This window comes from Exophiala spinifera (assembly GCF_000836115.1).
Source record: "Exophiala spinifera strain CBS 89968 unplaced genomic scaffold supercont1.7, whole genome shotgun sequence".
Lineage (NCBI taxonomy): Eukaryota > Fungi > Ascomycota > Eurotiomycetes > Chaetothyriales > Herpotrichiellaceae > Exophiala > Exophiala spinifera.
In genome coordinates this window covers 420,367-443,607 of record NW_015622519.1, presented here as the reverse complement: position 1 = coordinate 443,607, position 23,241 = coordinate 420,367, and the positions used below count along the sequence as shown (strand labels likewise).

The following is a 23,241-nucleotide window of genomic DNA, read 5'->3' as shown; positions in this document are numbered from 1 at the left end:
GAAGAACTCAACGGCGTGTTGTTTGTTTTCACCCAGCACCAGCCGCAACAAGCGCCGAGCACATTGGGAGCGCGGCTGGTAAGCGGCTTGAAAAAGACATGCGGCTTGTGTGGCTATTCACAAACATCTATTGCCAAACAAAACGACAGACGATGGTCTAGTCTGGTGCCCGAAGGTACCTGGTGTGCGAGGCGTGCTTGTGAGGCAACAGAGCGACATGCAGCCACGGTACGAACCAACATGTACATTGATATCAAAGAACAACAGCATCTTGTAAGACTAGATTGAGCTCTGCAACTTGCAAGCAACTATCCAATATCAACCTCAGTCACAGATACTGCCAAACGTCTTTCAGGGGTGATTCAGCCTCGTAACCACGTGACGAGATCCCGGCCTTACTCCTTCCGGAGACAGGGGGTATCTACACTGGTGGTATCTAGAAATTTATCACCTCCTTCCTCCCAATGCACATCTTGAGATTCCATAATCTTCTGGGCTGCATCTTTTTGTCGAACAGCGAACGAACGAAGGACGTTTTCTTACCCTAGAACCCTTGAGGAAAACACGAACAGTCTCACCTTGTTTGCTGAAAAAGGATCAAAGTCTACGAGCTAGGAAACACGTGGCACACATACACCACGAACGATGATAACCAGGAACACAGCTGTCAGAGTAACCTGACGACTTCCCAAGAAAAATCCCTCTGACACCAGGAATTTCCCTCCAACTCAACGTCAATCACCCAGTGTGTGCTTGGCCTTGAGGTTAGAGTTTTGCTCCTCGAGAAAAACGATTCTTTTGGGGTTGTGGCAGCATGACAAGCACTTGTATGATTACTATCGGATCATTCAGTGAGAGATGTCATCCTTTCAGAATCCCAGCGGACGAAGACGACTTAACAATCCATCTCCGATGGAATGCGCAGGTGTGCTGGTCTCCGAAACAAATGCCGTGGTAGTAGCTCTCTCGATTGCTCTTGAAATGTAACATGACGACTGAAAGCTTCTCTGCAACGCGATGACCACGAATGATGTTTTGAATACTTGTGTACACTACGATGTTGAATTGAAAGGACAGGGGCAGACGGATTTTCTCTGTACGGGAGTATAGATAACCCAGGCAGAATGAAATTGAAGGTTATTCTTGATACAAATAATTGTATGTCTATTGCTAATCATGTTCTAAACTATTGTACTGCCTATTGAACCGTCTCCAGCGATGGTGCATCCCGCATCAGTCCCCATCACCTATTAAGTTTTCCGTATCCGTATCATGCTCCCCGTATCCATATCATCTCAACCAACTGCGAAGTGAACATTCCCTTTTTTTCTTTCGTGTGTGATCCATCGATTTCCCGACAGGTACCGTATTCAAAGAAAATGGGCGTAATAAATCTCATATGTTGCAAAATTGGTGTCTTGGTCGGTCGTTCCCCCTTTTTTTGGGTTCCGTTCGTCCCGCATCGCGTATCTTCGGCGTGTATCATTCTCTTTCGTTCCTGTCTCGTCGAGATCATCATTCTCCGTATCCGTACAAAAAGATATAAAAGCTCAAGTGCCAGGGGCAAACAGGCATCGATGAGGTCCAAAGAGACACTTGGCCTAGATCAATGCAGCAATCGCAAGAATGGCGCCCATGAACATCCCAGACGCTCCGGCAGTGGACTTGAAATGGCTTGCGGCGCCAGTGAATGTTGCCGGCAGTGCGTGGGTTGAGGTCGATGCTGCTGGTGTTGTTGTGGAGTGATGTGTGGTGACGGCGCTTGGGATCGATGTGCTGGGAATCGTGGTCGTTGACGAGATCCAGTCGTCCCAGGTTTCGGATGATGCTGTTGTCGGTGCCACCGGGACTGGGGTTGAGATTGTGGTCCAGTCTCCCCACACCTCGGAGGTGGTTGTTGGCGCAACTGGGACTGGGGTTGAGACTGTAGTCCAGTCTCCCCAAACTTCGGAGGTGGTTGTCGGCGCAACTGGGACTGGGGTTGAGACTGTAGTCCAATCTCCCCAAACTTCGGAGGTGGTCGTTGGTGCAACTGGGGTGGACACTGTGGTCCAGTCTGCCCAAACTTCGGAAGTAGTTGTTGGCGCAACTGGAGTTGAGACCGTGGTCCAGTCTCCCCAGACTTCAGAGCTTGATGATATCGTGGTAACGATGGTGGGCGTCCAGTCTCCCCACACTTCGGAGGTCGGTGCTGGTGCAACTGGGGTTGTAGTAGTTGTAGTCCAGTCAGCCCAAACTTCAGTCGTGGAGGTCGTCGTGGTCCAATCAACCCAGATTTCCGTCGTCGTTGATGATGTGGTGGTAGTGCTGGTTGTTGTTGTCCAGTCAGCCCAGACTTCCGAAGTTGGGGCTACTGCCGGAGTTGTAGTGGTCGTGCTAGTTGTCGTGGTCCAGTCAGCCCAGACTTTCGAAGTCGGCGCTACTACTGGAGTTGTTGTAGTGGTGGTCGTTGTTGTTGTCCAGTCTCCCCAGATTTCCGAAGTAGGGGCTACCACTGGCGTTGTAGTAGTGGTGGTTTTGGTTTTGGTGGTCGTGGTGGTGGTAGTTGTCCAGTCAGCCCAGATTTCCGAAGTTGGCGCTACCACTGGAGTTGTCGTAGTGGTGGTGGTTGTGGTAGTTGTCCAGTCTGCCCACACTTCACTGCTGGACGTCGTAGTGGTTATTGGGCTAACTGAAGAGGTACTCGTGGGGGACGATGTATTCCAATCACCCCAAACGTAACTGTCGGTCCCATTGGCGGATGGGGGAAAAGGGTAAGGTCCGTCAGGAGTATCATCGCTGGTTTGGGGTCGAGGTAGAGCATTGGACAATGGCAGCGACGCTACAACGGCTGCCGCCGTCACAACGGTAGACTTGGTGGAGAAATGCATGGAGGGCCACTGAGAAATAATAGGACAAAAGTACAAGCACGTGCTCGGGTCTCGGTATGCTAGGGAATGGGTAGTGGTAAGAAGTATGTATGAACACTGAGCACGACGCAGTTTGTGCAAGAAGATCAAAGCTCACAGTTTGCGCTATGATGAGTGGATGGGAAGATAACAAAGAAAGATTGCACAGACCGGTATGCGACCATGATCTATATATACGCTGGAAAACCACAGGAGACTCCGTACGCAATCCCCCCCAAAAATGCTGTGCTCGTATCCAGCCATCACCTTGCATTCGCCCCGGAGGCTGAAATAATGGAACTGCGTACGCTGATAGGTGAGCCGGCAGAGACAATACGGACAATAGTCCTGGTTGCCAGCCTTCCCAGGAGCTCCCAGCCTCGCGCTAGTCTGTTTGTGGCGGCAGTCAACAAAGAACAGCCAATCATCATACTCAGCCTCACCACTAGCGCCGTTGCGTTTCCCCGGCCTTTTTTTTTGGATCCTCGCCATCCCCTTTTTCTTCCCAAGTCTTGCACTCTGCCACCACCCCTTTTTCTCCACGGAGTAATCAACGCTCGCCTACGGATATCCGTAGTGCGCGATATATTCGGTCTCTTGTGTGACTGGGTGACCATTGTTGCTATGTAGGTCATGACGCACGCGCAATCCACCCGTGCTGACCGAGCACAGCACCCTGGCAACGTCTTATTGAGCCTTGTATGGAGTACAATTCCGTCAATCGGCAATTGCGGCAATCTATCGACGCATACTCCGTACCGTTGTTCCATACTCCGTATGCACATTGAAAATCTCATATCACAGCCGCAATAGCCGTCAACGAGATAGGAAGTAGCTCCACCTAAGTTGAATGGTGCATACAAACGTTTATTCTATCATCTCGCCCTCATCATACAGTACGGCGCATGCTGCAACCAAGTGCGAGTATGTCTCACTTTGGTACACTGCTGTTTCGCGGGTCATAGTACTCTAGGTAGGAATCTTCAAATCCAAAGATCCATCGACCAATGCACGCTCCAAGAAAGTTGAACAATAACCCCAACGGCTTCGCAATGAGTCTCGGGCCCGGTAACGCGAGCACGACATTTGCCCGGTTGTTGAAGAGGCAGACCTGAAATATATTCCGCGGTACGCCGGCTTTGCGACAATCATCTCGGTATGATTGCGCATTTCCTTTCCTCTAGTCAGCTACGCAAAATCTTCTTTCTTCTCATGGGCTGAGGTTCTCCGAGCAGAAAAGCGCCGATTACCTACTGAAAAACTCCTCATCCCTCACCCTGTGGCTTGGGTCCAGGACAAACTCGACGACCAGATCGTCCTTGGGGCTGGCATTCCGAAAGGTGTGGAACTTCCCCGCTGGGATTTTGACCACCTCCCCGGCGGTGGCGACTCGTTGGCGGCCGTCGAAAAAGAAGGCCGCCTTTCCCTCCAGGACATGGAAGAATTCGTCCTGCTTGAAGTGCCAATGCATCGGAGGATTCAGCGCACAGTTGGGGGCGTGCGGAGTGACATCCGGATTCTTCCTGTCGTCGTCGCCGTGCTTGATTGGTGCAGGGGGCAGTCTGTTTATGACGAGATATCTGTCTGAAGGCGCCTTGAACTCAATCGCCGAGCGGCCGTCGTCGAAGAAGATCTTGTTCAGGTGAGCGACTCGGGTTCGTGGGGGGGTTCGGGCCAGAAAAGAGAGCATCGTCCAATAATGGTCCCTCCGTATAGCCGGACCGTTCTGAGAATCGGATCGCCTATTCGACGTAAAATGTTCTTAGGCAGATGCCGGATTATCTCGAACCAGGGCCGCAGCAGGTTATCATGGGCCAATGCCGCAAAGAGGACTTCAGTCCCTCGACAGTAGACCGCACAAAGACTGAGATCCCTATTATTTTTGACGGAAATTGAGGCCCTTAGCTTATCTTCTCAGCGGAACGCTTCGTAGTGAGAGAGAGAGAATCGATGATAGGGAGCCTGACGGTGGAGGGAGAAAAATCCCGCATATCCGTACTCACGTATCTGTACTTATTGATCGGATGGTTCACGACACCAAGTTCGGCATCAAGATTAGTGCCGCCCCGACTTCGGCTATTATGTAATACTACCAAGGCTCGTTAGCAGCCTCCACACAAATTTTGGTACTATCGGATAGAACTCGTAGATCTTAATCACTACTCCTTATATTAAAGCAATTCTGTCAAAATAATGTCGTGCATTTGAGTTGTAAAGATGGCCGTCGGAGGTGCTCGCAACTCCGCCTGTTCAACACATCCCGACACAATCTGCCTCGGGGTGGCTGCTGGTTGTGTATGAATCACGACAGAGAGTTACAAGACTGCAAAACACGAAGGTGGAGCCCAGGCCGGTCATGACCTTCCTAGGACACACCCAGTCTTGGGGATGACAGCCAGGTATTGCTCTCCTCAAGATGCGCCTCTCGTCGTCAAAGGGCGTGACTGAGACTCAAATGATTTCCACCATCCGACTGCCAGTTCTCTAGATCTTTAGGCACCAGAGCCAGACACAGACTTTGGGTAGTCGGTTATGGGAATTGGGGTTTTGGTGTGAGAAGACTTACTTGACGGCAACATTGATTCTAGTACGTAGCGGAGCACACCATACTGGGATTGATACTACGGGATGTTTTCAAATGCAGAGCTATGCCACGTGGTGAATGGAATTCCCTCATCCCCGGATCCCTTCAACTCATCACTACACCCTCTTACATATTGCCCGAGGGTGGTGTGGATGCTTCGTAACGTTTAGACATCAGGAGATTGAAAGGCCGATGAAACAACAAACGAGACGATACAGAATATACAATACACAACGACAGCATAGTCATACATACATACATACATAGATACATACACATCATACATCATACATCATACATAGGACATAATACGTCGTCAATCATACTCGTACACGACACCAATTATTAATAGCGCCTACTGTGTACCAGTTTCAAATCTACTTTTCTGTTCTGTCTAAAGTCCAACCAACTCCAGCAATCTAAGTTTTTTTGTCATCTTTTCTCCCCAGCCTGTGATTGTTTGCAAAAGATTCCCAACAAATGAACAACCACTTCCAATCAAACTCGATCTCGTCCTCACGATGCAAGCACGAGAGCCAAGAGGGCCATTCGTGTGTACAGTCCGTAGCGCATCTGTCTGAAGTATGCAGCGCGCTGGTCAAAGTCCACCTCTTCGCTGATCTCTCGGTTCCGCGGGAGAGGGTGCATGACAACCATGGTCGACTTGGCGTACTTCAAAACACTGTTGTCCACAATGAGACTGTCCTTGAGACGTTCATATTCTGCGAGGCTGGTGAAGCGTTCTTTTTGAACTCTGGTGCAGTAGAGAACGTCGCTCTTAGCCACGATCTCTGGTGTCAAGGTCTCAGATTCCATCGCAAGCTGGCCAGAGGAGATGATTTGCTCGCGGACCTCTTCTGGGAGAGCAAGATCTTTTGGCGCAACCAAATTAATCCTCACTTCGTAGTACTGGAGTAACTTGACCAGTGAATGCACAGTCCGACCGTACTTGAGGTCACCAGTAAAAGTCACAGTCAAACCAGTCACAGTGCCAAGCTCTTCTCGAATGGTGAACAAGTCCAGGAACGCCTGCGTTGGGTGCTCTCGGCTGCCGTTTCCACCGTTGATGATTGGAACCGGTGAGAACTTGGCAGCGGTGGCCGCGGATTCGTTGTCTGGGTGGCGAAGGACCACTGCGTCACCATAGCAGCCGAGAGTGCGGATACTGTCTTGCAATGTTTCGCCCTTTTGAGTACTCGAATGGTCGGTGTTGATTGCAATGGTTCGGCCACCCAATCGTTGCATAGCAGCATCAAAGGATGCCGAGGTACGAGTGCTCGGCTCATAGAACATCGTGCATAACACCTTGGACGGCAATATCGGCACTATTCCCTGTCTCTGAACGCCCAAGCGCATTTCCTGGGCCACCGTGAACAGGACGTGAAGCTCTTGGCGAGTGTACTGGTTGACAGACAGTACGTGACGGTTCTTGAATGGTGACGACGCTAAAAGGGAGAGTAGTGACGGTGAGATGGTCGACGGGGCCGTGGGTTGGCGGAACGCCGCAGTGGGGAGAAGAGGACTGTTCGTGTCATCTAGCACCTCGTCCATATTCCGTGCTCGAGTGATTGGGCGGCTTCGTACGGTCGTCGAAACCCTCCTATTGGCCGTGGCTTCGAACATGGTAGGACGACGATCGACCGAAGCGTCTACTTGAGCTCGCAGAATGGGAGATGTTGGCCCAACAGCTGGAGTCGGGGGGGTCAGGAGATGAGATGACATATCTACACCTCTCGGGCCATCAAGTGAAAGCTCTCCATCAAGGCAAGCGGTCTTGCCCTGGAAGATCACTCTGGAAATTGCACCGCGGAGGGTCTTCCCTACAAATGGAGACCAGGCAGATCCGGCTTGGAGAACATAGGGACGGTTGATGTCGACTTCTATGGAAGTGTTGTTCTGGTCATGCAACTCGAAGATAGTCTTTGGGTTATCGTGGAGGCGCGTGGTGACATCTTCCATAGTCATCTTTCCTTCTGACACTGCCGTAAGCAGTAATGGAAGAGCATCGGCCAAACCCACCGTGGGGACGGCATGGTCGCCAGCGATCTGGTAGGGAATACTACCCACCGAAAACACGTCAATGGCAGAGAGATGATCCCACAACGCTTTCTGGTCCACCGCCGTCGGCAATGCTGGGCAGTCTGGGTAGTCGGCCTGGGAGAGGAACAGGCTGTATATTGACACGTCACATGTGACCTTGAGACCCTTTTCCTTGGAAAGAGCAATCAGACTGATATCGTCTTTGGAGGTCACATTCATGACATGGACTTTCCTGCCATGGAGACTGGCCAGAAGGAGGATCGAAGCCAGATCGGTAGTCTTCGCATCGGTGACTATCGGCTTATATTCTGGCCAGGTTCCGAAATGAGCCGTCACGGTGGCGACCTTGTTGATGTTTCCAGCGAGATGATTGAATGGTATGAACAGTGAACCGACTTCTCCTTTGACGTGCACGATCTGCTCAGAATTAGAGTCCGTGGCCGCAACAGAGTAGTTGAAGTCGCAATATGAACCCCCTTCGGCATTCTGCTGAGCAATCTTCAGCGAGCGAACATCGGTTATGGCACTGTCAATGCCGACAGGCATGACCCGAATCATGCTGAACCCAGCGGCAATGGACGCTTTGGTGACAAGGCTGAAATCATGTGAACCCGTTTGCGCCACACCAGGGACAAATGCCGCAACGTTGATTAGGCCTGGAAGCACTGCAGTACGGTGGCTTGTCTGGAAGTCAATGGTGTGAATACTGAGGTCATAGTGCCTAGCAAGCGCTTCGATGAGGATTTTCGCAATCTTGACATTGGTGATCAATGGAGTCTGATAGTCGACAGCCATTCGCCGTGTTCGATAACCCTTGCTCATATAGTTGGCGGGTCTTCTGAACCGATTACTTGAAGGCAAGTTGATGTACAAATCAATTTTGTTGTTTGCGAGATGTTGCGTCAGCGAATACTCCGATTTCTGCTCCTTCTCGTCACTCCCAAGAACTTCCAAGTATTTCACTTTGATGCCATGTTCCTCGAGGAAATCGGCGGTTCCAGAAGTTGCGAAAAGATTGTAGCCCATGTCATGGAGCTTACGAACAGAAGGGAGCATCTCCATTTTATCCTTGAAAGATCCGATAGAGAGGAGGATATTCTTCTCGGGCAGTTTAAAGCCTGTCGAAATAGTTGCCTTGAGATAAGCCTCATAGCGATCACGGCCGAACGAGGCCACTTCACCAGTGGACGCCATCTCAACCCCCAAAACTGGATCGGCACCAGACAATCGAGAGAATGAAAACTGGGGAGCCTTCACACCGACATAATCGGCAGGAATGTCAACGGGTGGATAAGGTGTGACTGGCCTACCCATCATGACTTTTGTGGCCATTTCAATCAAGTCAACGCCCATGACTTTCGAGACAAATGGGAAGGATCTCGACGCTCGAACATTGCATTCGATGACTTTGATCTCGTTGTCTTTGGCAATGAATTGGATGTTGAAAGGACCAGTGACGTTCAAAGCATTGCCAATTTTGCGCGTAGCTTCTTCAATTCGGGCGATTGTCTCCGGTTCAAGATCTTGTGGAGGGCAAATCAAGGTGGCGTCTCCAGAGTGGACGCCTGCATTCTCAACATGTTCGGAAATGAAGTGGCCAATCATGACACCATCCTTAGCAACAGCATCCATCTCGATCTCCTTGGCGTTCTCAATGTATTTCGTAATGACAACGGGGTGTTCTCTAGAGACATCCACAGCTTGATTGAGATAGCTGGCGAGATCATCCTTGGAATATACCGTGTTCATAGCAGCACCAGACAATACATAAGACGGGCGCACCAGGACAGGGTATTTCACCTTAGCGCAGAATTCCAGTGCTTCCTCAATGCTAGTCAATTCTTTCCAGGCTGGTTGATCAACGTTGATGCGATCGAGCATACGAGAGAATTTGTACCGATTTTCGGCAGAGTCGATCATATCTGGTGAAGTCCCAAGAATCTTGATGTTAAGTCTGCTCAGTTGCAGGGCGATGTTGTTTGGCGCCTGCCCACCCATAGAAATAATTACCCCATTTGCTGATTCGAGTTGATGGATGTCTAGCACAGTCTCGAGATTGATGTTCTCGAAATAAAGCTTGTCAGCTTCATCGTAATCTGTCGAGACCGTTTCCGGATTGTCGTTACACATGATAGTCTTGTATCCTTCTTGTCGAAGGGTTCGAATAGCTCTGACTGAACACCAATCGAATTCCACCGAAGAGCCAATACGATAGACACCAGATCCGAGGACCATGATACCATGATCTTCGAACGTGACGTCGCTTGCCATACCATTGTATGTAAGGTAAAGGTAGTTGGTGTAGGCTGGGAACTCTGCAGCCACAGTATCGATCTGTTTGACAACGGGATGAATACCAGCTTCTGCCCTCAAAAGCCTAACTGCAAGCTCATTAGAGTTCCAGTAGCGAGCCAATTGTCTGTCTGAGAAACCAAGTTGCTTGGCTTGACGGAACAAAGATGGCGGAATCGTTGACGTGCTGTATTTGGACATCAGCTTTGCAAAATCGCTCAGGCCTTTCAATCTTGACAAGAACCACTTGTCGATCTTGGTCATTTCCCAGATCTTGTCTACACTGTAGCCAGCATGCATGGCATTAGCAATAGCAAACATTCGCTGATCGGAAGGAGTCTGAAGTTCGTCGTCAACCGACATCAAAGGATTGGAGATGTCAGAGAAGCCAAGATTGTGGAGATCGACCGAACGAATCGCCTTCTGTATGGCCTCTTCAAAGGTTCGGCCGATTGCCATGACCTCCCCAACACTCTTCATGGAAGACCCAAGTTGAGTTGAGACACGTGTGAATTTTTTCAAATCCCATCTGGGGATCTTGACAACCACATAATCCAGCGACGGTTCGAAGCAGGCACAAGTCTTCTTGGTCACTGAGTTGGAGATCTCGTTCAGTGGTATGTTCAACCCAAGTTTTGCTGCGATGAAGGCCAGAGGGTACCCTGTGGCTTTCGAAGCAAGAGCTGAAGATCGAGACAGCCTAGCGTTGACTTCAATAATGCAGTATTCCTTGGAGAACGGATTGAGGGCGTACTGAATGTTGCATTCTCCAACAACGCCGAGGTGTCGAATGACATTGACAGCGGTTGTGCGGAGCATGTTGTAGTCCTCGTCTGAGAGAGTTTGAGAAGGCGCGACAACGATAGAGTCTCCAGTATGAATGCCGAGAGGATCAAAGTTCTCCATGTTGCAGACGGTGATGCAGTTGTCGCGCGCATCGCGAACGACTTCGTATTCGATTTCCTTCCAGCCCTTCATGCTTCGCTCAATAAGAACTTGAGGACTGGCGGCAAAGGCCTTGGTACACAATTCTCTTAATTGCTCAGCGTTGTCAGCAAATCCGCTACCAAGACCACCTAGTGCGTAAGCAGCTCGAACAATAACCGGGAAGCCAATGTCTTTGACAACATGCATGGCCTCTTCGATGCTTGAGGCAGAAGCAGACTTGGCGCATTTCTCGCCAATAGATTCCATACTTCTTGCAAATAGCTCACGATCTTCTGTTGTAATGATAGTATCAATTGGCGTTCCTAGTACGCGAACTCCTAGACCTTCAAATTCGTCCTTTAGCTGAATACCAACTTGAAGGGCAGTTTGGCCACCAAAAGTGCAGTAAATTCCATCTGGTCGTTCGTGCTTGATGACCTTGCGGACGAAATCAGCGTTGACTGGGAGAAAATAGACCTTGTCTGCCAAGCCTTTGGAGGTCTGAATTGTTGCAATGTTTGGGTTGATCAGGACAGTGTAGATGCCTTCTTGTTTCAAGGCTTTGATTGCCTGACTGCCAGAATAGTCGAATTCGCCGGCTTGACCAATACTGAGGCCTCCACTGCCGAGAACAAGGACCTTCTTGACCTGGACTCGTGGGTGTGCTTTGTCATTTTCCTCAATCGTACCACCCGGAAATGAGACAGGCTGAACGAGGGCCTCAACTGAAGCAACACTCTTCATGATGGCATCAATGAAGACGTCAAAAAGGAATTCGGTGTCTCGAGGACCAGGGGTTGACTCGGGGTGAAATTGGACACTGAAGTAAGGACGAGAGACGTGACGGATGCCCTCGTTGCTACCGTCGTTCGCATTGACAAATAATTCTTCCCAGCCGTCAGGTAGCGTCATAGAATCGACCGCGAATCCGTGGTTCTGCGAAGTGATGTAACAGCGGCCAGACAGAAGGTTTGTACAGGGGATGTTGTGACCACGATTGCCGAATTTCATCTTTAGAGTATTGGCTCCAGCCGCACGAGCCAGGAGCTGATGACCGAGACAGATACCGAAAATTGGCGTTCGCCCTTCGGACATAGCTGCTGCGATATGCTTGACTGTGGTCGACATCATCGCCGGATCACCGGGGCCATTGGAGATGAACAAGCCGTCATAGTCTTTTCCCGCGAGTTCTGGAAAATTGTAATCCCATGGCACGACTAAGACTTCAACTCCACGGGCCAATAGACACCGCAATTGGTTGTACTTCAACCCGACATCCACGACCAGGACACGGACCGGTCTCCCTGATGGATGCAACAAGGCTTTGCTCTTAGGAGGGGAGATAACTCGAGGCTCCTTGACGGACACTTCCGCCACCAGGTTTCTTTTGTTTTGATCATGCCATTCTACAGGCTCGACTTGCTCTCTCCAGCTGACGGGGCCCATCATAACCTCGCCGTTAGATTGCGCATCTGGTCTGATGCCATTGGAGAGTTTCGCTTGTGAGGCCGTAGAAGCATACAACATGCGACCAAGCATGCTGCCTTCTTCTCGAATGATCTTAGTCAGAGCTCGAGTATCGACACCATACATAGCTGGGACACCTTGTTCTTTCAGCCATGTGCCGAGTGAGGATGTTGCCAGGTGATGAGAATATGCTTCTCCTGCATATGAGGCAACGACAAGTCCACCGATGTGAATTAGGTCGGATTCGAAGTGTTTTGGCAGGTTGCCGAGCAATTCATCCACGGTTTCCCGTGAAGGGACGCCATAATTGCCAACCAGAGGGAATGTGATGACTAAGATTTGGCCGCGGTAGGAGGGATCTGTTACAGACTCTGGATACCCGACCATTCCAGTCTGGAAGACCAATTCTCCAGATATACTTTTGGGGGCACCGAAGCTTAGACCTTCGAAGACCTGGCCATCCTGAAGTTCGAGATAAATTTTCGCCTCGTCCTCTTGGGAGGCTCGAGCGGTAGCAATAGGAATCAAAGAACCCATCCTCTCCCCCTCAAGTCGAGGTGTTGCTGAAATTGTCCGATCCATTTGTGGAAAACCAACAGAAGCCGCCACAGTAGGGCTCTGTGGTAGGGAAGTGCCACTGGGAGAAGGGCGGCCGTCCCCAGTCAGGGGTGTTGTTCGCACCATGGTCGCAGAGAATTCTGCAGAGAGTGCTGCAGGACGTGGTCACTGGTACATCTGCTGCATATATGTGAGGCAGTCCCCTGATTGCGTTCAGCTTTTGAGACAGGGACAAAAAAATTGACAGGAATAAGATCTGAGTCCACTGGGTCGAGGACTTTTTTCTCTGATGCCAAGAAGCAGCTGGCTGAGATCGGCCAATGGGTGGCGAGGCGGTGGGTGCAGATCGTGAAGATTAAAATGATGGAGCCAACGCCAGTCTGACAACTGTAATTCAAGAAATAACACCGCATATTGATCATAATCGTCCGTCAGACAGAATAGTTTCCGGTTCTGCGGAAATAGTGGCTAGCGCGTGCTTAAATTGTCTCTGGTCGAGTCTTAAATGTCTCTAATGCGCGAATAGTGTTTGCTAACTTCGGAAATGAGGACTACAGGGTGTCGTAGGGCGGTGCAGGTAGGGAGAGCCCTATGAAGCATCTGTATCCCTACAGGCTACCGCACAACCTGGAAACGAGAGAGAAAAAAAAGAAAGGAAAAAGAAAAGTAAATCCTGGGGATCGACATTCGCGTCCATTCGCATCCCTACAGTACGCCTTCCCCCACGCTGCAAGCTGCATAAGCGCAATCACTGGTGTCTGGCCTTGCAAATGACACCACTCGAGGCTCTTATCGGTTCGCTTCCTCACTGCGCATGAGGCTTCTACTGTTCTCATCGCATCCCCGTCCCACGAACCATAACTACCCACTGTAGATTTCTGCCGACTAGCGCATTATGCACATGCAGAGACAAGCGGTGACATGCATGCAGCCACAGATCGACAAGAGTTTGGGGGGGTGCATTGGCTGAAACGAGTGTCGCTATCCGTACCAAGAAATCCCGCACCCTGTTTACCCATCGCCATGTCCATATCTATACGAGTATGAGCCTCGATTGCCATCCATGACTTCTGCTCACCGACTCGACTTTTTGAGGTCTTGTCCACATATTAGTTTTCTCCTTCTGGGTTGGGTGTTTTTGCTTTGTTCGATCTATTCCCGGCTATACCAACTCTTTGCGGTTGTTGTGTTTTCTTTTCGTTGCTGAATCTTTTCCCGCATCCGCATTGTTTACATGTCTTGAAATTGATCTCGACTCCGCGAAGCTTTCCCTCTCCCACCCAATCCCTAGCTCACTGGCCGAAGAGAAATGTTCTCTTCATTATTGCGCCCTGCGCGTAGCCGGCGAAATCGCGATCGATCGCCGTTCTCCTCCTCATACGCCCCTACTGTTCGCTCTCCAGACACGTCGCGCATTCGCGCCTTTCGAATCCGCACACGGTCCGAGGAAAGAGGACGCGGCAATCTGGGACAAGACGATGAACACATCTCGGACATCGAGGAAGAGGAGGACGACGACGAAGATAACGAGGATGAAGATCTATTCGGGGGGGTAGAGGACGAGAATCACATGTTGGATGGCCTCGACGAGGATGAGGCTGCGGACACTGCACCACTGCTGCCCATCTTCTCGGCCGCACACCTTGACGCAATACCTGTGTTCTCACTGACTCATGCGATTCGGATACTGGTTACTTCTCGCTGCGACACAGTCCTCAGCTGGGAGCAACTTCGCTCACCGCAAGTGTCTCAGTTCCTGCTTAAGCCGGTCGAGCAGGAGATTCGCAAGAATCATCTCAATGCTGCCACGCACTATGCTCTCATGGCAAATTGTCTGCAATATGGCAAAGAAGCAGCCGTAGGGACTGGCAATAGCGGCACCAACAAAACCCGAGGAATGGTCTGCGAGCTTCTTGCTATTAGGTTGCTCAAAGACTATTCCACTCGCGACTTGATCGATGCTCTGTCCTACGACTTTGATCCTCTACAGGGTCAACTTGATGCTGTGGGACAAGACGGTGAAGGGAGACGTGGAAATGCCATGTTGACGAAACCGCCCCAGCGTCCAGCCAGAATATCTTGCTTTGAGATTGCTATTCGTGCACAGGCAAAGAAGTTCCTCTCCCATCCTACCGTCGTAAAGCAACTTGAAGCCATCTGGGCTGGCACCATTGTATTCCATTCAGCCGCCGACAACCTGCACCGGAAGCTTCCATTTCAGCGGCAGTCTAGAAGCTATGGCACCAACGACGCTGAACCAGGCACAAAACGCAGGTCTATCAGTTTCGACGGCACGCATCCTCGTCGCGCCGTCACGATCTATAACCCACGAGATGCCTCGTTATTCAAGCTTTCCCGCCTACGAGTCCCGCGTTACAGAAACATCTTGTCCACAACGTCCTTTGCGGTCTTGTTGATCCTTTTCGTTGCCGTCCTGGTCCAACGCTCCTTGGAGATAACCACACTTGAGGTTGTCTTCTGGTTTTGGGCCGCCGGGTATATGCTCGACGAGATCGTCGGCTTTAATGAACAAGGATTCAGTCTATATCTGGCCAGTTTCTGGAACGTTTTCGACCTCGGAATTCTGTTGATCTTATTCGTCCATCTGGCACTGAGGATATATGGAATTGTTATGCCGGATGTCAAGAAGCTCACCGTGGCCAACATGGCCTACGACGTTCTTGCCGCCGATGCAATCCTCCTTTTCCCTCGACTTTTTTCGGTTCTCGACCATTATCGTTACTTCTCACCCTTGCTGATAGCCTTCCGCTACATGGCAGCTGACCTTGTTGCAGTATCTCTGCTCATTGTCATCAGCTGTAGCGGCTTTTTTGTGGCTCTGACATTATCCTTTGGCGACGATGGAGTCGATTCTCCAAGCTCAGTAGCCTATGCTCTGCTACAGATGGTAATGGGGTTCACGCCAGCAGCCTGGGATCGATGGTCTGAATACAATGTTCTGGGGAAAACGATCCTGACCTTGTTCCTGTTCATCTGTCATTTCCTTGTGGTTACCATTCTGGTCACTGTGCTGACAAACTCCTTCATGGCCATTGTGCAGAACGCCAATGAAGAACATCAATTTCTATTCGCTGTTAATACGATATCACATGTCAAGTCGGACGCGTTATTCTCATATGTAGCGCCTGCGAACATTCTTCAGTGGCTGCTCGTTCCTCTCCGGTACTGTGTTCCATTTCGGCAATACGTGAGGATCAACAGGACGACGATCAAGCTCACCCACTTCGCAATTCTGTTCACCATCTTCACGTACGAGAAAACTGTGCTACAGTCCACAGTATTCGATAGCATCGATCTCGTCGAACGTCGAGGCCGCAAGCGACCTGCTGCTCAGTTCAGTCGGCTCCATCGGGCGCCGTCAATTGCGACTTTCCGACAAGATAAGGCCCTTGAAGAAGTCTTCAGGCGACCTTTTGACAGCACGGTGCGTGGTGAGCGACATCGTAGAAAGGCGAGCAACGTTGTCAATAGTTGGATGAATGGTATGGGGGATGACGGAGCGGCTCCGCCACAAGAACAGGACAGGCGTATCGTCGACAAACTGGAAGCGAGGACAAATAAACCCAGGCTATTAGCCCCTTTCGTCCGTGCTCGCACTTTTTCTCGGCGCACTATGTCTGCCATGTCTGATCCCGAGGACTTTGCTACGAATGCAGATATTTTCTCGGCCGACGATAACAATGCTGTTCACGAACCCCCAAGGGCATCGCCTCAGCATCAACCTACCCATCTCTCGGATGGCGATGATGGTGACGGGGACGATGAGCTACCCACGAATGACGAGGGAGATGAGGACGAAACGACTACATTCGACCATCGCTCGCCAAGGCTCAAACCACAATCTCTCCAGCTTGATGGGGAATTGCTAGATCGCGAGTATTTTTCCAGCGGCCCAGGATCGGCCAATTCCCTACCGCATTCAGCTGTATCGTCTTCTCTTCAGCGAACGAGACATTGGGGTGAACGACCTGGAAGACAGTCCCCTATACAACCATCACCAAAACACCGCCCTCATCAGCATTCCCGCAATGTGTCGTCTACAACCATGATATTTAACCCAACTGATGATACCAGCGCTGAACCATCGTCGTCAGCAGGGCAGACAACGGCCGTGCACAGTCAAGCTGGTGGGCACCTTCCGACTTCCGGGGCACATACACCAATATCCAAATCGGCCGCAAATGCTACAGGTCAACGATCGCCAAAGCGAACGACGGCCGGGCCCTATCGAATGCGGCCTTTTCTCCCTGGTAAAGATGACCCAGCAATTCGCTCAACACCAAACCTTTCCCACATATTGGAAACCAAGGCACGAGCCAACGCTGTACGACGCAGGCCATCACTTGAGATGGATTTGGTCTCAGATATTGGAGACAACCGGGCTATTGGAGGTGGATATGTTGGTGCGCTCCCAGTGTCACTGGCTGCCCGGATGGAGAAAGGCATGGCAGAATCTCGTCATCTCCGAGCTCAAAAGCAGGAGCAAGAGAGATTCACCAAGATCATGATGGCTCGGATGAATAGCCTCGAGGAGGGCTTTAGGGAAGTAATTCACGAAATGCGCGACCACATGAAGCAAGATGAGCTGAGTCGAAGTCGTGAAAGGGTGTCTAGACCTAAATCCCGCCAGAAAAAGGTCAAGGGGAAAGAGGCATATCGACCAGCAACGGCGGGAGGGGATAAGGAGAATGTCGATCCTGACACGGCGCAACTCGAGAAAGAAGTCGACATGAGTGAGGTCAAAACCGAGGATGCTGGCTCAAGAGCTATTGACGAGGGTGGCACAGCAGGCGAGAGACCAGCATCTCGTTGAGGAATTCTTCAGCACGTACACTTTTAACGGTGAGGGGTCATGAAGGTATTATGGCCAGTTTTTGCACAGTATTTGAAGCGAAGCATTTGTTTTGAGCATAGCATTTGATTTGGATACCCTTGGGCGGCTCAAGCAACATAAAGCCTATATTTATGCGTTAATTGATAGTCAACTAATCGTCGATTTTGACTTTTGAGTCGCTATGAGCAGTCTAGCTGTGTTCATGTTCCTGGGACCATTAGACTCCGACACCTAGGTCAGGTACCCATGTATCTCAGATATTCGGCACGGAGAAACCTGGAACTGGGTTTCGGGGTCACGTGCGCTGGCCAAAACGGGGAAGGTGTGCCGCCGGCCTGGTGTGACGCACCTCGAAACAAGGTGATGCTTTCAAGACGAGACAACCAGACGAAGTATCTCGGCATTCTCCCTTGACCTAAAGGCACCGTATCAAAGCCTACGATATACTGTAACCCTTCCATTATCCTTCGCGGCCAGTTGTCTTGCCCAACCTTCTACAAAGCCTCGGACGATTGTGCAGGTTGCTACCGGGCCATGGCTTCAAGTTCGGGGCAGTCCAACCAACTGCTATAGTAGGTATCGGCGTGATTCCACGATCGTGGTGGTGCTGATTCATTCTTCAGTGCATGCATTGCCCATGGAACCACCATCTTGACGGAGCATACATCACCTGGAACCTCATCCTCTTCAGCCTCCTCGCTTGCTTCCGTCATTCTTCCAAAAATCTCTCATTCAACACCAGCGAAACTCACCTATACACATGATCGACTCTTCGTACACTACATTGCCGACTCTCCCTCCTCGACTTCGAATGGCTCCGATGAACAATTGTCCAGCCATGCAGCGCTCACATATTTGGTGGTTGCGCAGACAGAAATGGGTAGACGAGTACCATTTGCCTTCCTCCTCGAATTGAAGAAGAAGTTTCTGTCACAGTTCAAACCAGACTCTACAGACTTCCAGTCATTACCAGCCTATGGCACGGCAGCGTTTAACAGCACCCTGAGAGCAATGCTTCAACAGTACAACACCGCTCCTCCGAGCGACGCACTGACGAACGCACGGAAAGAAATCGACAACGTCAGGGACATCATGACAGAAAACATTGAACGCGTGCTCGAAAGGGGAGAGAGGATTGATCTACTGGTGGACAAAACAGACCGCCTGGGAGGGAGCGCCCGCGACTTCAGGGTGCGGAGCCGGGGCTTGAGGCGGCAGATGTGGTGGAAGAATGTCAGGGTGATGGTGCTGCTGGTTGTGGTAGTAATTTTCCTGATATACCTCTTTGTTGGCTTTGGATGTGGCTTGCCAGCATGGGGCAAGTGTGTTGGATGAGGAAAGAGTCTGAAATTGTTGGTCGAGCGATTCATGTTCTTTTGGGCGGCACTGTATACTATCGCTGGAGTTTTGCTAGGCACAGCACCCGCACTGCGTTTACTATTCTTCTCAGTGCCACCTACTCCCTAGGCACCCAGGCACCTGCACACTGACCGTATCTCAGGAGTGCTTGTAGGAGTATTAAATCAGGTACCGCGGCAATGTCGCTCGTCCTTTTGATCGAGTCCCGCCTCTTCAGCCAACTCGGTATACTTTCCTCTGCTGGGTATCGAATGCTGTGCCTCGAAACAACGAATCGAGCTTGTCCATTGTTGTTTCCTCGAGAGAATACGAGAGGTACGTGGAAGAGAACAAAGCACATCAATCTCCAATCTTCAGGCCCGGACAGTTGCCTGAAATGATACATCATCTACAGGGCCAACCCTGACAAGGTAGGATTCATTGGCCGCTGACGATGACAATCACAATCGGCGCCGAAATACCGAAGAAAACCAGCCTTTGTTCGACGCCCGCGGAACATAGCCAGCCTTTCAAAAAGCAGACTGTATGAACAGTAACTGGCTTATGATTGATGCACAAGCAAGGCCGGAGAGTCGGGGGGAAGCCATCCGACCACAAACCAGCCGTGGTGACCTGCGCACTCTCCCCGCCTGTTTTATGCCCAATCGCTGTGACGGTCAGATGGGGAAGACGGTGTCGTACAATTAGGCAGACACAGGGCTGAACCAGACGACACCTCTCGTTCTCGCAAGTATTCTACAGCATCGTTTTGCTGCACAAATGTGATATGGTTCTCTTCTCCCATGTCCTTCCATCTATACAATTTTCTCTACCCCGTGTGCACCGAGGCTTCTTCTGGGTTGCCGCTTCGCCCATCCATCCGACTCGATGAAGACAGGCGTTCCAGCCTCCTGACCAACAAGGCTGATCTTCAAGAGGAGATTCTATCGACAACAGACCTTTAGGCAGACATCTTGTCACAACTTTGCAACCAATACGCGTGTCTTTTTGTGCTTTACTTCTCAACGCGTCTCTGTGGAATCCAGCGTCATGGCGAACCAGAATGAAGAATCTGAAGGTGTATCACAAGACATAGAGCTAGCGAAGGCTCTCAGTCGGTCTCTGCTCGATGAAAAAGACAGAACGAGCCTACAAGCCGAATGCATTTTCGACCAATTCTCTAACCCGTTACCAAGTCTTCTGATGAGCCTCAAGAATGAGTTTTCCCCCCTCTTTGATCCTCTCGGGGATACCGCCATCTACATTGGAGTACCCGAACAAGATCCTAGCCAGAGCGACTCGCAGTACCAATGGGTCATCAATCACTTCAATGTAGTACATGTCGTCCACTCCAGCCGATTACTGGCCATGCCGGAGACGTCGAGATTCACATACAACGATCTCCTTGGTCCATCATCAATACGCTCTGAGAGACGCCTGAGGAAACTCGGTGTTCTAGACCGGTTAGAGGCCGAGCGTGGAGGACGAAAGTTCAAATACTACCTTGATCTGCGCCCGCCCACAGAGGATGATGCAGCTGTGGAGGCGATTACGAAATTGAATTGTTCAAAGGGCGTTCTGACTTGGCATTTGTTGAAGACGAGGTATGACCTGTCTGCATTACACGTGTGTGGACATGAAGGAATTCAAGACGTCGCCTTCGCAGAGACGACTGTGAAAGCTGCTGCAGATGCGACAACGGAGACGACCGACGACCCTGGGAATCAAGATCAGGGTACGAATGAAGCCACGAAGGCCAGCAAACCTGAGGCAAAGATTGGCGAAAGCTACACTCGTCTCCGACATCACGCCGCCCTCGAACGTTTGCTCAACGCCATATGTGATAACGACCCCAAGCTCGATTCTGCACCAAAAGTCTGGACCTTTTTCGCCGTGGCGCAATGTTTCGGTTGTGCCGAGCACCCTCGTATTGCAGGCTGGATCACTACCTGGATCTACAATGACAACAATGCACACTTCATACAGAACAACCCTGAAGTCGTCTATCGCATAGGCATGGCCATCAAATCTCCCGACCTAGTTCGAGACTCCTTTTCTATTTTGGTCGGGGAGCGGGCTTTACTATATGCTGGCGATAAATTGAAGCAGAACCCAACACCAAGGAATTTCGTACGGAGCATTCATGGGCGGGAGTTTGACGAACTCGACGACGATGAATCAAGTCGTATCAGCGCCGCATCATTGGCACTGGTTGAACGAGTCACCAATGATGTTAGCCTATTGTGCCGAGATCTCTCCTGGCTCGAAGAGAGCACGGAATATGCGAAACTAACTGGAATCGTTGCAGAAACTCTTGAAGAACAAAACTTTCTATTAGGGGCCAAAACCTTCGTTGAAGACTATGTCAGAACTGTCTTCATCTACTGCCTCTGTCTGGAGTACCGCGTGTTTCCAGGGCTGGACAAGACGTTGACGCAGAGGGATGTGTACCAGGGCTGCTCTCCATCTGAACGTATGTTTACGAAGACCTTCTGGCTTTTGTTGTCGGAAAGTGATCATCTCCGCCGCACAATGATGGGTACTGAAATGCTTGTTTCCGAGTACCCTGGGGAAGTTTTATTCAAGAAGGCATTTGATGCGCTTGGTCTCGATAGACCAATTCGTCCTATGGCTGACCTAACCGGTACTGCTCTCCACGCCACGATCGATGCGGTAAACCGATTTTGGCTTCAACGGTCCGACGTCACGAATCAGAAGGGCAAAGAAGCCGTGCACGATGGGTTCAATCATAACTTCAGCACAGGTTTCTCTACCACTCAAATTTCATCTCTGCAGGATCAGTCCGGAGTTCGTCAGTTTGAGTCTAGCAACTCCGGGGAACAAGCCGATCACGATGGGCCGCCAGTGTCACCATCGAAGCGCCGAAAGACCTCAAACTTCGACGGACGTATCCAACCTCCAACTTCTCCTACCAAGGACGATGCCTTCGACAGTCACACAAGAGGTATGCAGACAGACTGGGTACGGAATGAGTTGCTTGATCAGCCAGGCAAAAGCGGTGGCGTACTTCACAAAATTCGCAACGTCGTTCTCAGACCGAAGCCAGTCCCTCAAGAGGAAGTTACTGGTAATGCCAATCAACGCAGCGAAAATCAGCCTACACAGACTGAACTCGAACCGCCGCAGAGTCCCGATCAACCAATATCGCGACGCACCCCAAGCATGGTGAATGACGATCCTCAGGACCTTTTCCAGTTCGACCCACAGGTCGAAACCACCGGCAGCCCGGCAGCAGTAGGCGCGCCCTCCTCAAGCAGTGCCGCAGCCACCGGAGCAAAACACGGCCGTGACCGTTGGTATTCGTCTTCGATTGGCTATCCACCACATCAAGCCTGGCCCCGTGTCAACCCTGGTATCTCGATTGACCGTGGCGAGTTGACTTCGTGTGCCAGAGGGTTGTTGGACGAAGCCACTCTCAGTCTAGACGGGAGCCCGCTGCAGGACGCCTACCGTTACAAAGCGTACATGTCGATCAAGCCCAAGGCGATGATGAGGGAGATCCACGAACAAATCACCAGCCTCTGTTACGACATGGTCCGGCCGACCCACCTGTTGCACCACGGGATGGAGCTCACCACGGAAAAGTTCGACACCCTTGTGTGCCTGAAGGCCGACGAGTTTCGCTTCCTGCCGATCTGGTGTCCAGACGGCAACGACGACGGCACCGGAGGAGTGTTCGACGACCTTCCGCTGATGGACACGGATCCCGCGGTGTCGTTTGCACCGGGCCAGATTCCCCGGCCGGCGGGATACGCGGATCACGGCTCCGAGGACGGGAGGAGTTCCTTTGAAGACGTTGCAAGCGAGGCCGTCAGCACCGTCGGGAGGGCCAGTAGACTCGCCACCGACGGATCGCATACCGACACCGTCAGGAGTGTAGACGATGACGACTTTGCACATCTCGAGACGAATTCGACCTCGGACGCTCTTGCGGACTCACGTACACGAGTACCCGTGACGGCGGTCGAAGGGTTGGCTCGGCGAGTCGCCGCGGCACTTCTCGACGATGACACCAACGGTGGCAGCGGCAATGTCAGCGTGCATTATATCGATGAAGACAGCGAAGAAGAAAGCATCCAACTTGGATCCGACTTTGACGACGACGACGACGACGACGGAGACACGGTTATCGGCGATTCCGAATTTGATCTTAATGGCCATGAGCGAATGCAGGAACATGACCAAGACCAAGACCAAGACCAAGACCAAGACCAAGACCAAGACCAAGACCAAGACCAAGACCAAGACCAAGACCAAGACCAAGACCAAGA

At 51.0% G+C, this 23,241-nt stretch overlaps 6 protein-coding genes across 6 annotated transcripts in view; 3 read left to right on the top strand and 3 right to left on the bottom strand.

The window, feature by feature from the left end:
• Positions 1-1,601: 1,601 nt before the first annotated feature.
• Positions 1,602-2,870, bottom strand: PV08_09137 (uncharacterized protein; the record flags this gene model as incomplete). Its single annotated transcript, XM_016383457.1, has 1 exon — positions 1,602-2,870. One exon carries the CDS (start codon positions 2,868-2,870, stop codon positions 1,602-1,604), a length of 1,269 nt encoding a protein of 422 aa, XP_016232080.1.
• Positions 2,871-3,819: 949 nt separating this feature from the next.
• Positions 3,820-4,578, bottom strand: PV08_09136 (uncharacterized protein; the record flags this gene model as incomplete). The annotated part of the gene is made up of 2 exons (XM_016383456.1): positions 3,820-4,061; positions 4,143-4,578. 2 exons carry the CDS (start codon positions 4,576-4,578, stop codon positions 3,820-3,822), a joined length of 678 nt encoding a protein of 225 aa, XP_016232079.1.
• A 1,410-nt stretch (positions 4,579-5,988) lies between these two features.
• PV08_09135 (protein pyrABCN) lies at positions 5,989-12,882 on the bottom strand (the record flags this gene model as incomplete). Its single annotated transcript, XM_016383455.1, has 1 exon — positions 5,989-12,882. The coding sequence occupies one exon, from the start codon at positions 12,880-12,882 to the stop codon at positions 5,989-5,991; it is 6,894 nt and encodes a 2,297-aa protein (XP_016232078.1).
• A 1,183-nt stretch (positions 12,883-14,065) lies between these two features.
• Positions 14,066-17,590, top strand: PV08_09134 (uncharacterized protein; the record flags this gene model as incomplete). Its single annotated transcript, XM_016383454.1, has 1 exon — positions 14,066-17,590. The coding sequence occupies one exon, from the start codon at positions 14,066-14,068 to the stop codon at positions 17,588-17,590; it is 3,525 nt and encodes a 1,174-aa protein (XP_016232077.1).
• Positions 17,591-18,145: 555 nt separating this feature from the next.
• PV08_09133 (uncharacterized protein) lies at positions 18,146-18,946 on the top strand (the record flags this gene model as incomplete). Its single annotated transcript, XM_016383453.1, has 2 exons — positions 18,146-18,183; positions 18,235-18,946. 2 exons carry the CDS (start codon positions 18,146-18,148, stop codon positions 18,944-18,946), a joined length of 750 nt encoding a protein of 249 aa, XP_016232076.1.
• Positions 18,947-19,999: 1,053 nt separating this feature from the next.
• The window catches only part of PV08_09132 (uncharacterized protein), a gene marked incomplete at both ends in the record, with an annotated part of 3,634 nt that continues 392 nt past the window's right edge, over positions 20,000-23,241 (top strand). Inside the window, one exon of the mRNA XM_016383452.1 lies at positions 20,000-23,095. Within this exon, the coding sequence (XP_016232075.1) occupies positions 20,000-23,095 (3,096 nt within the window). The remainder of the gene's footprint in view (positions 23,096-23,241) is intronic.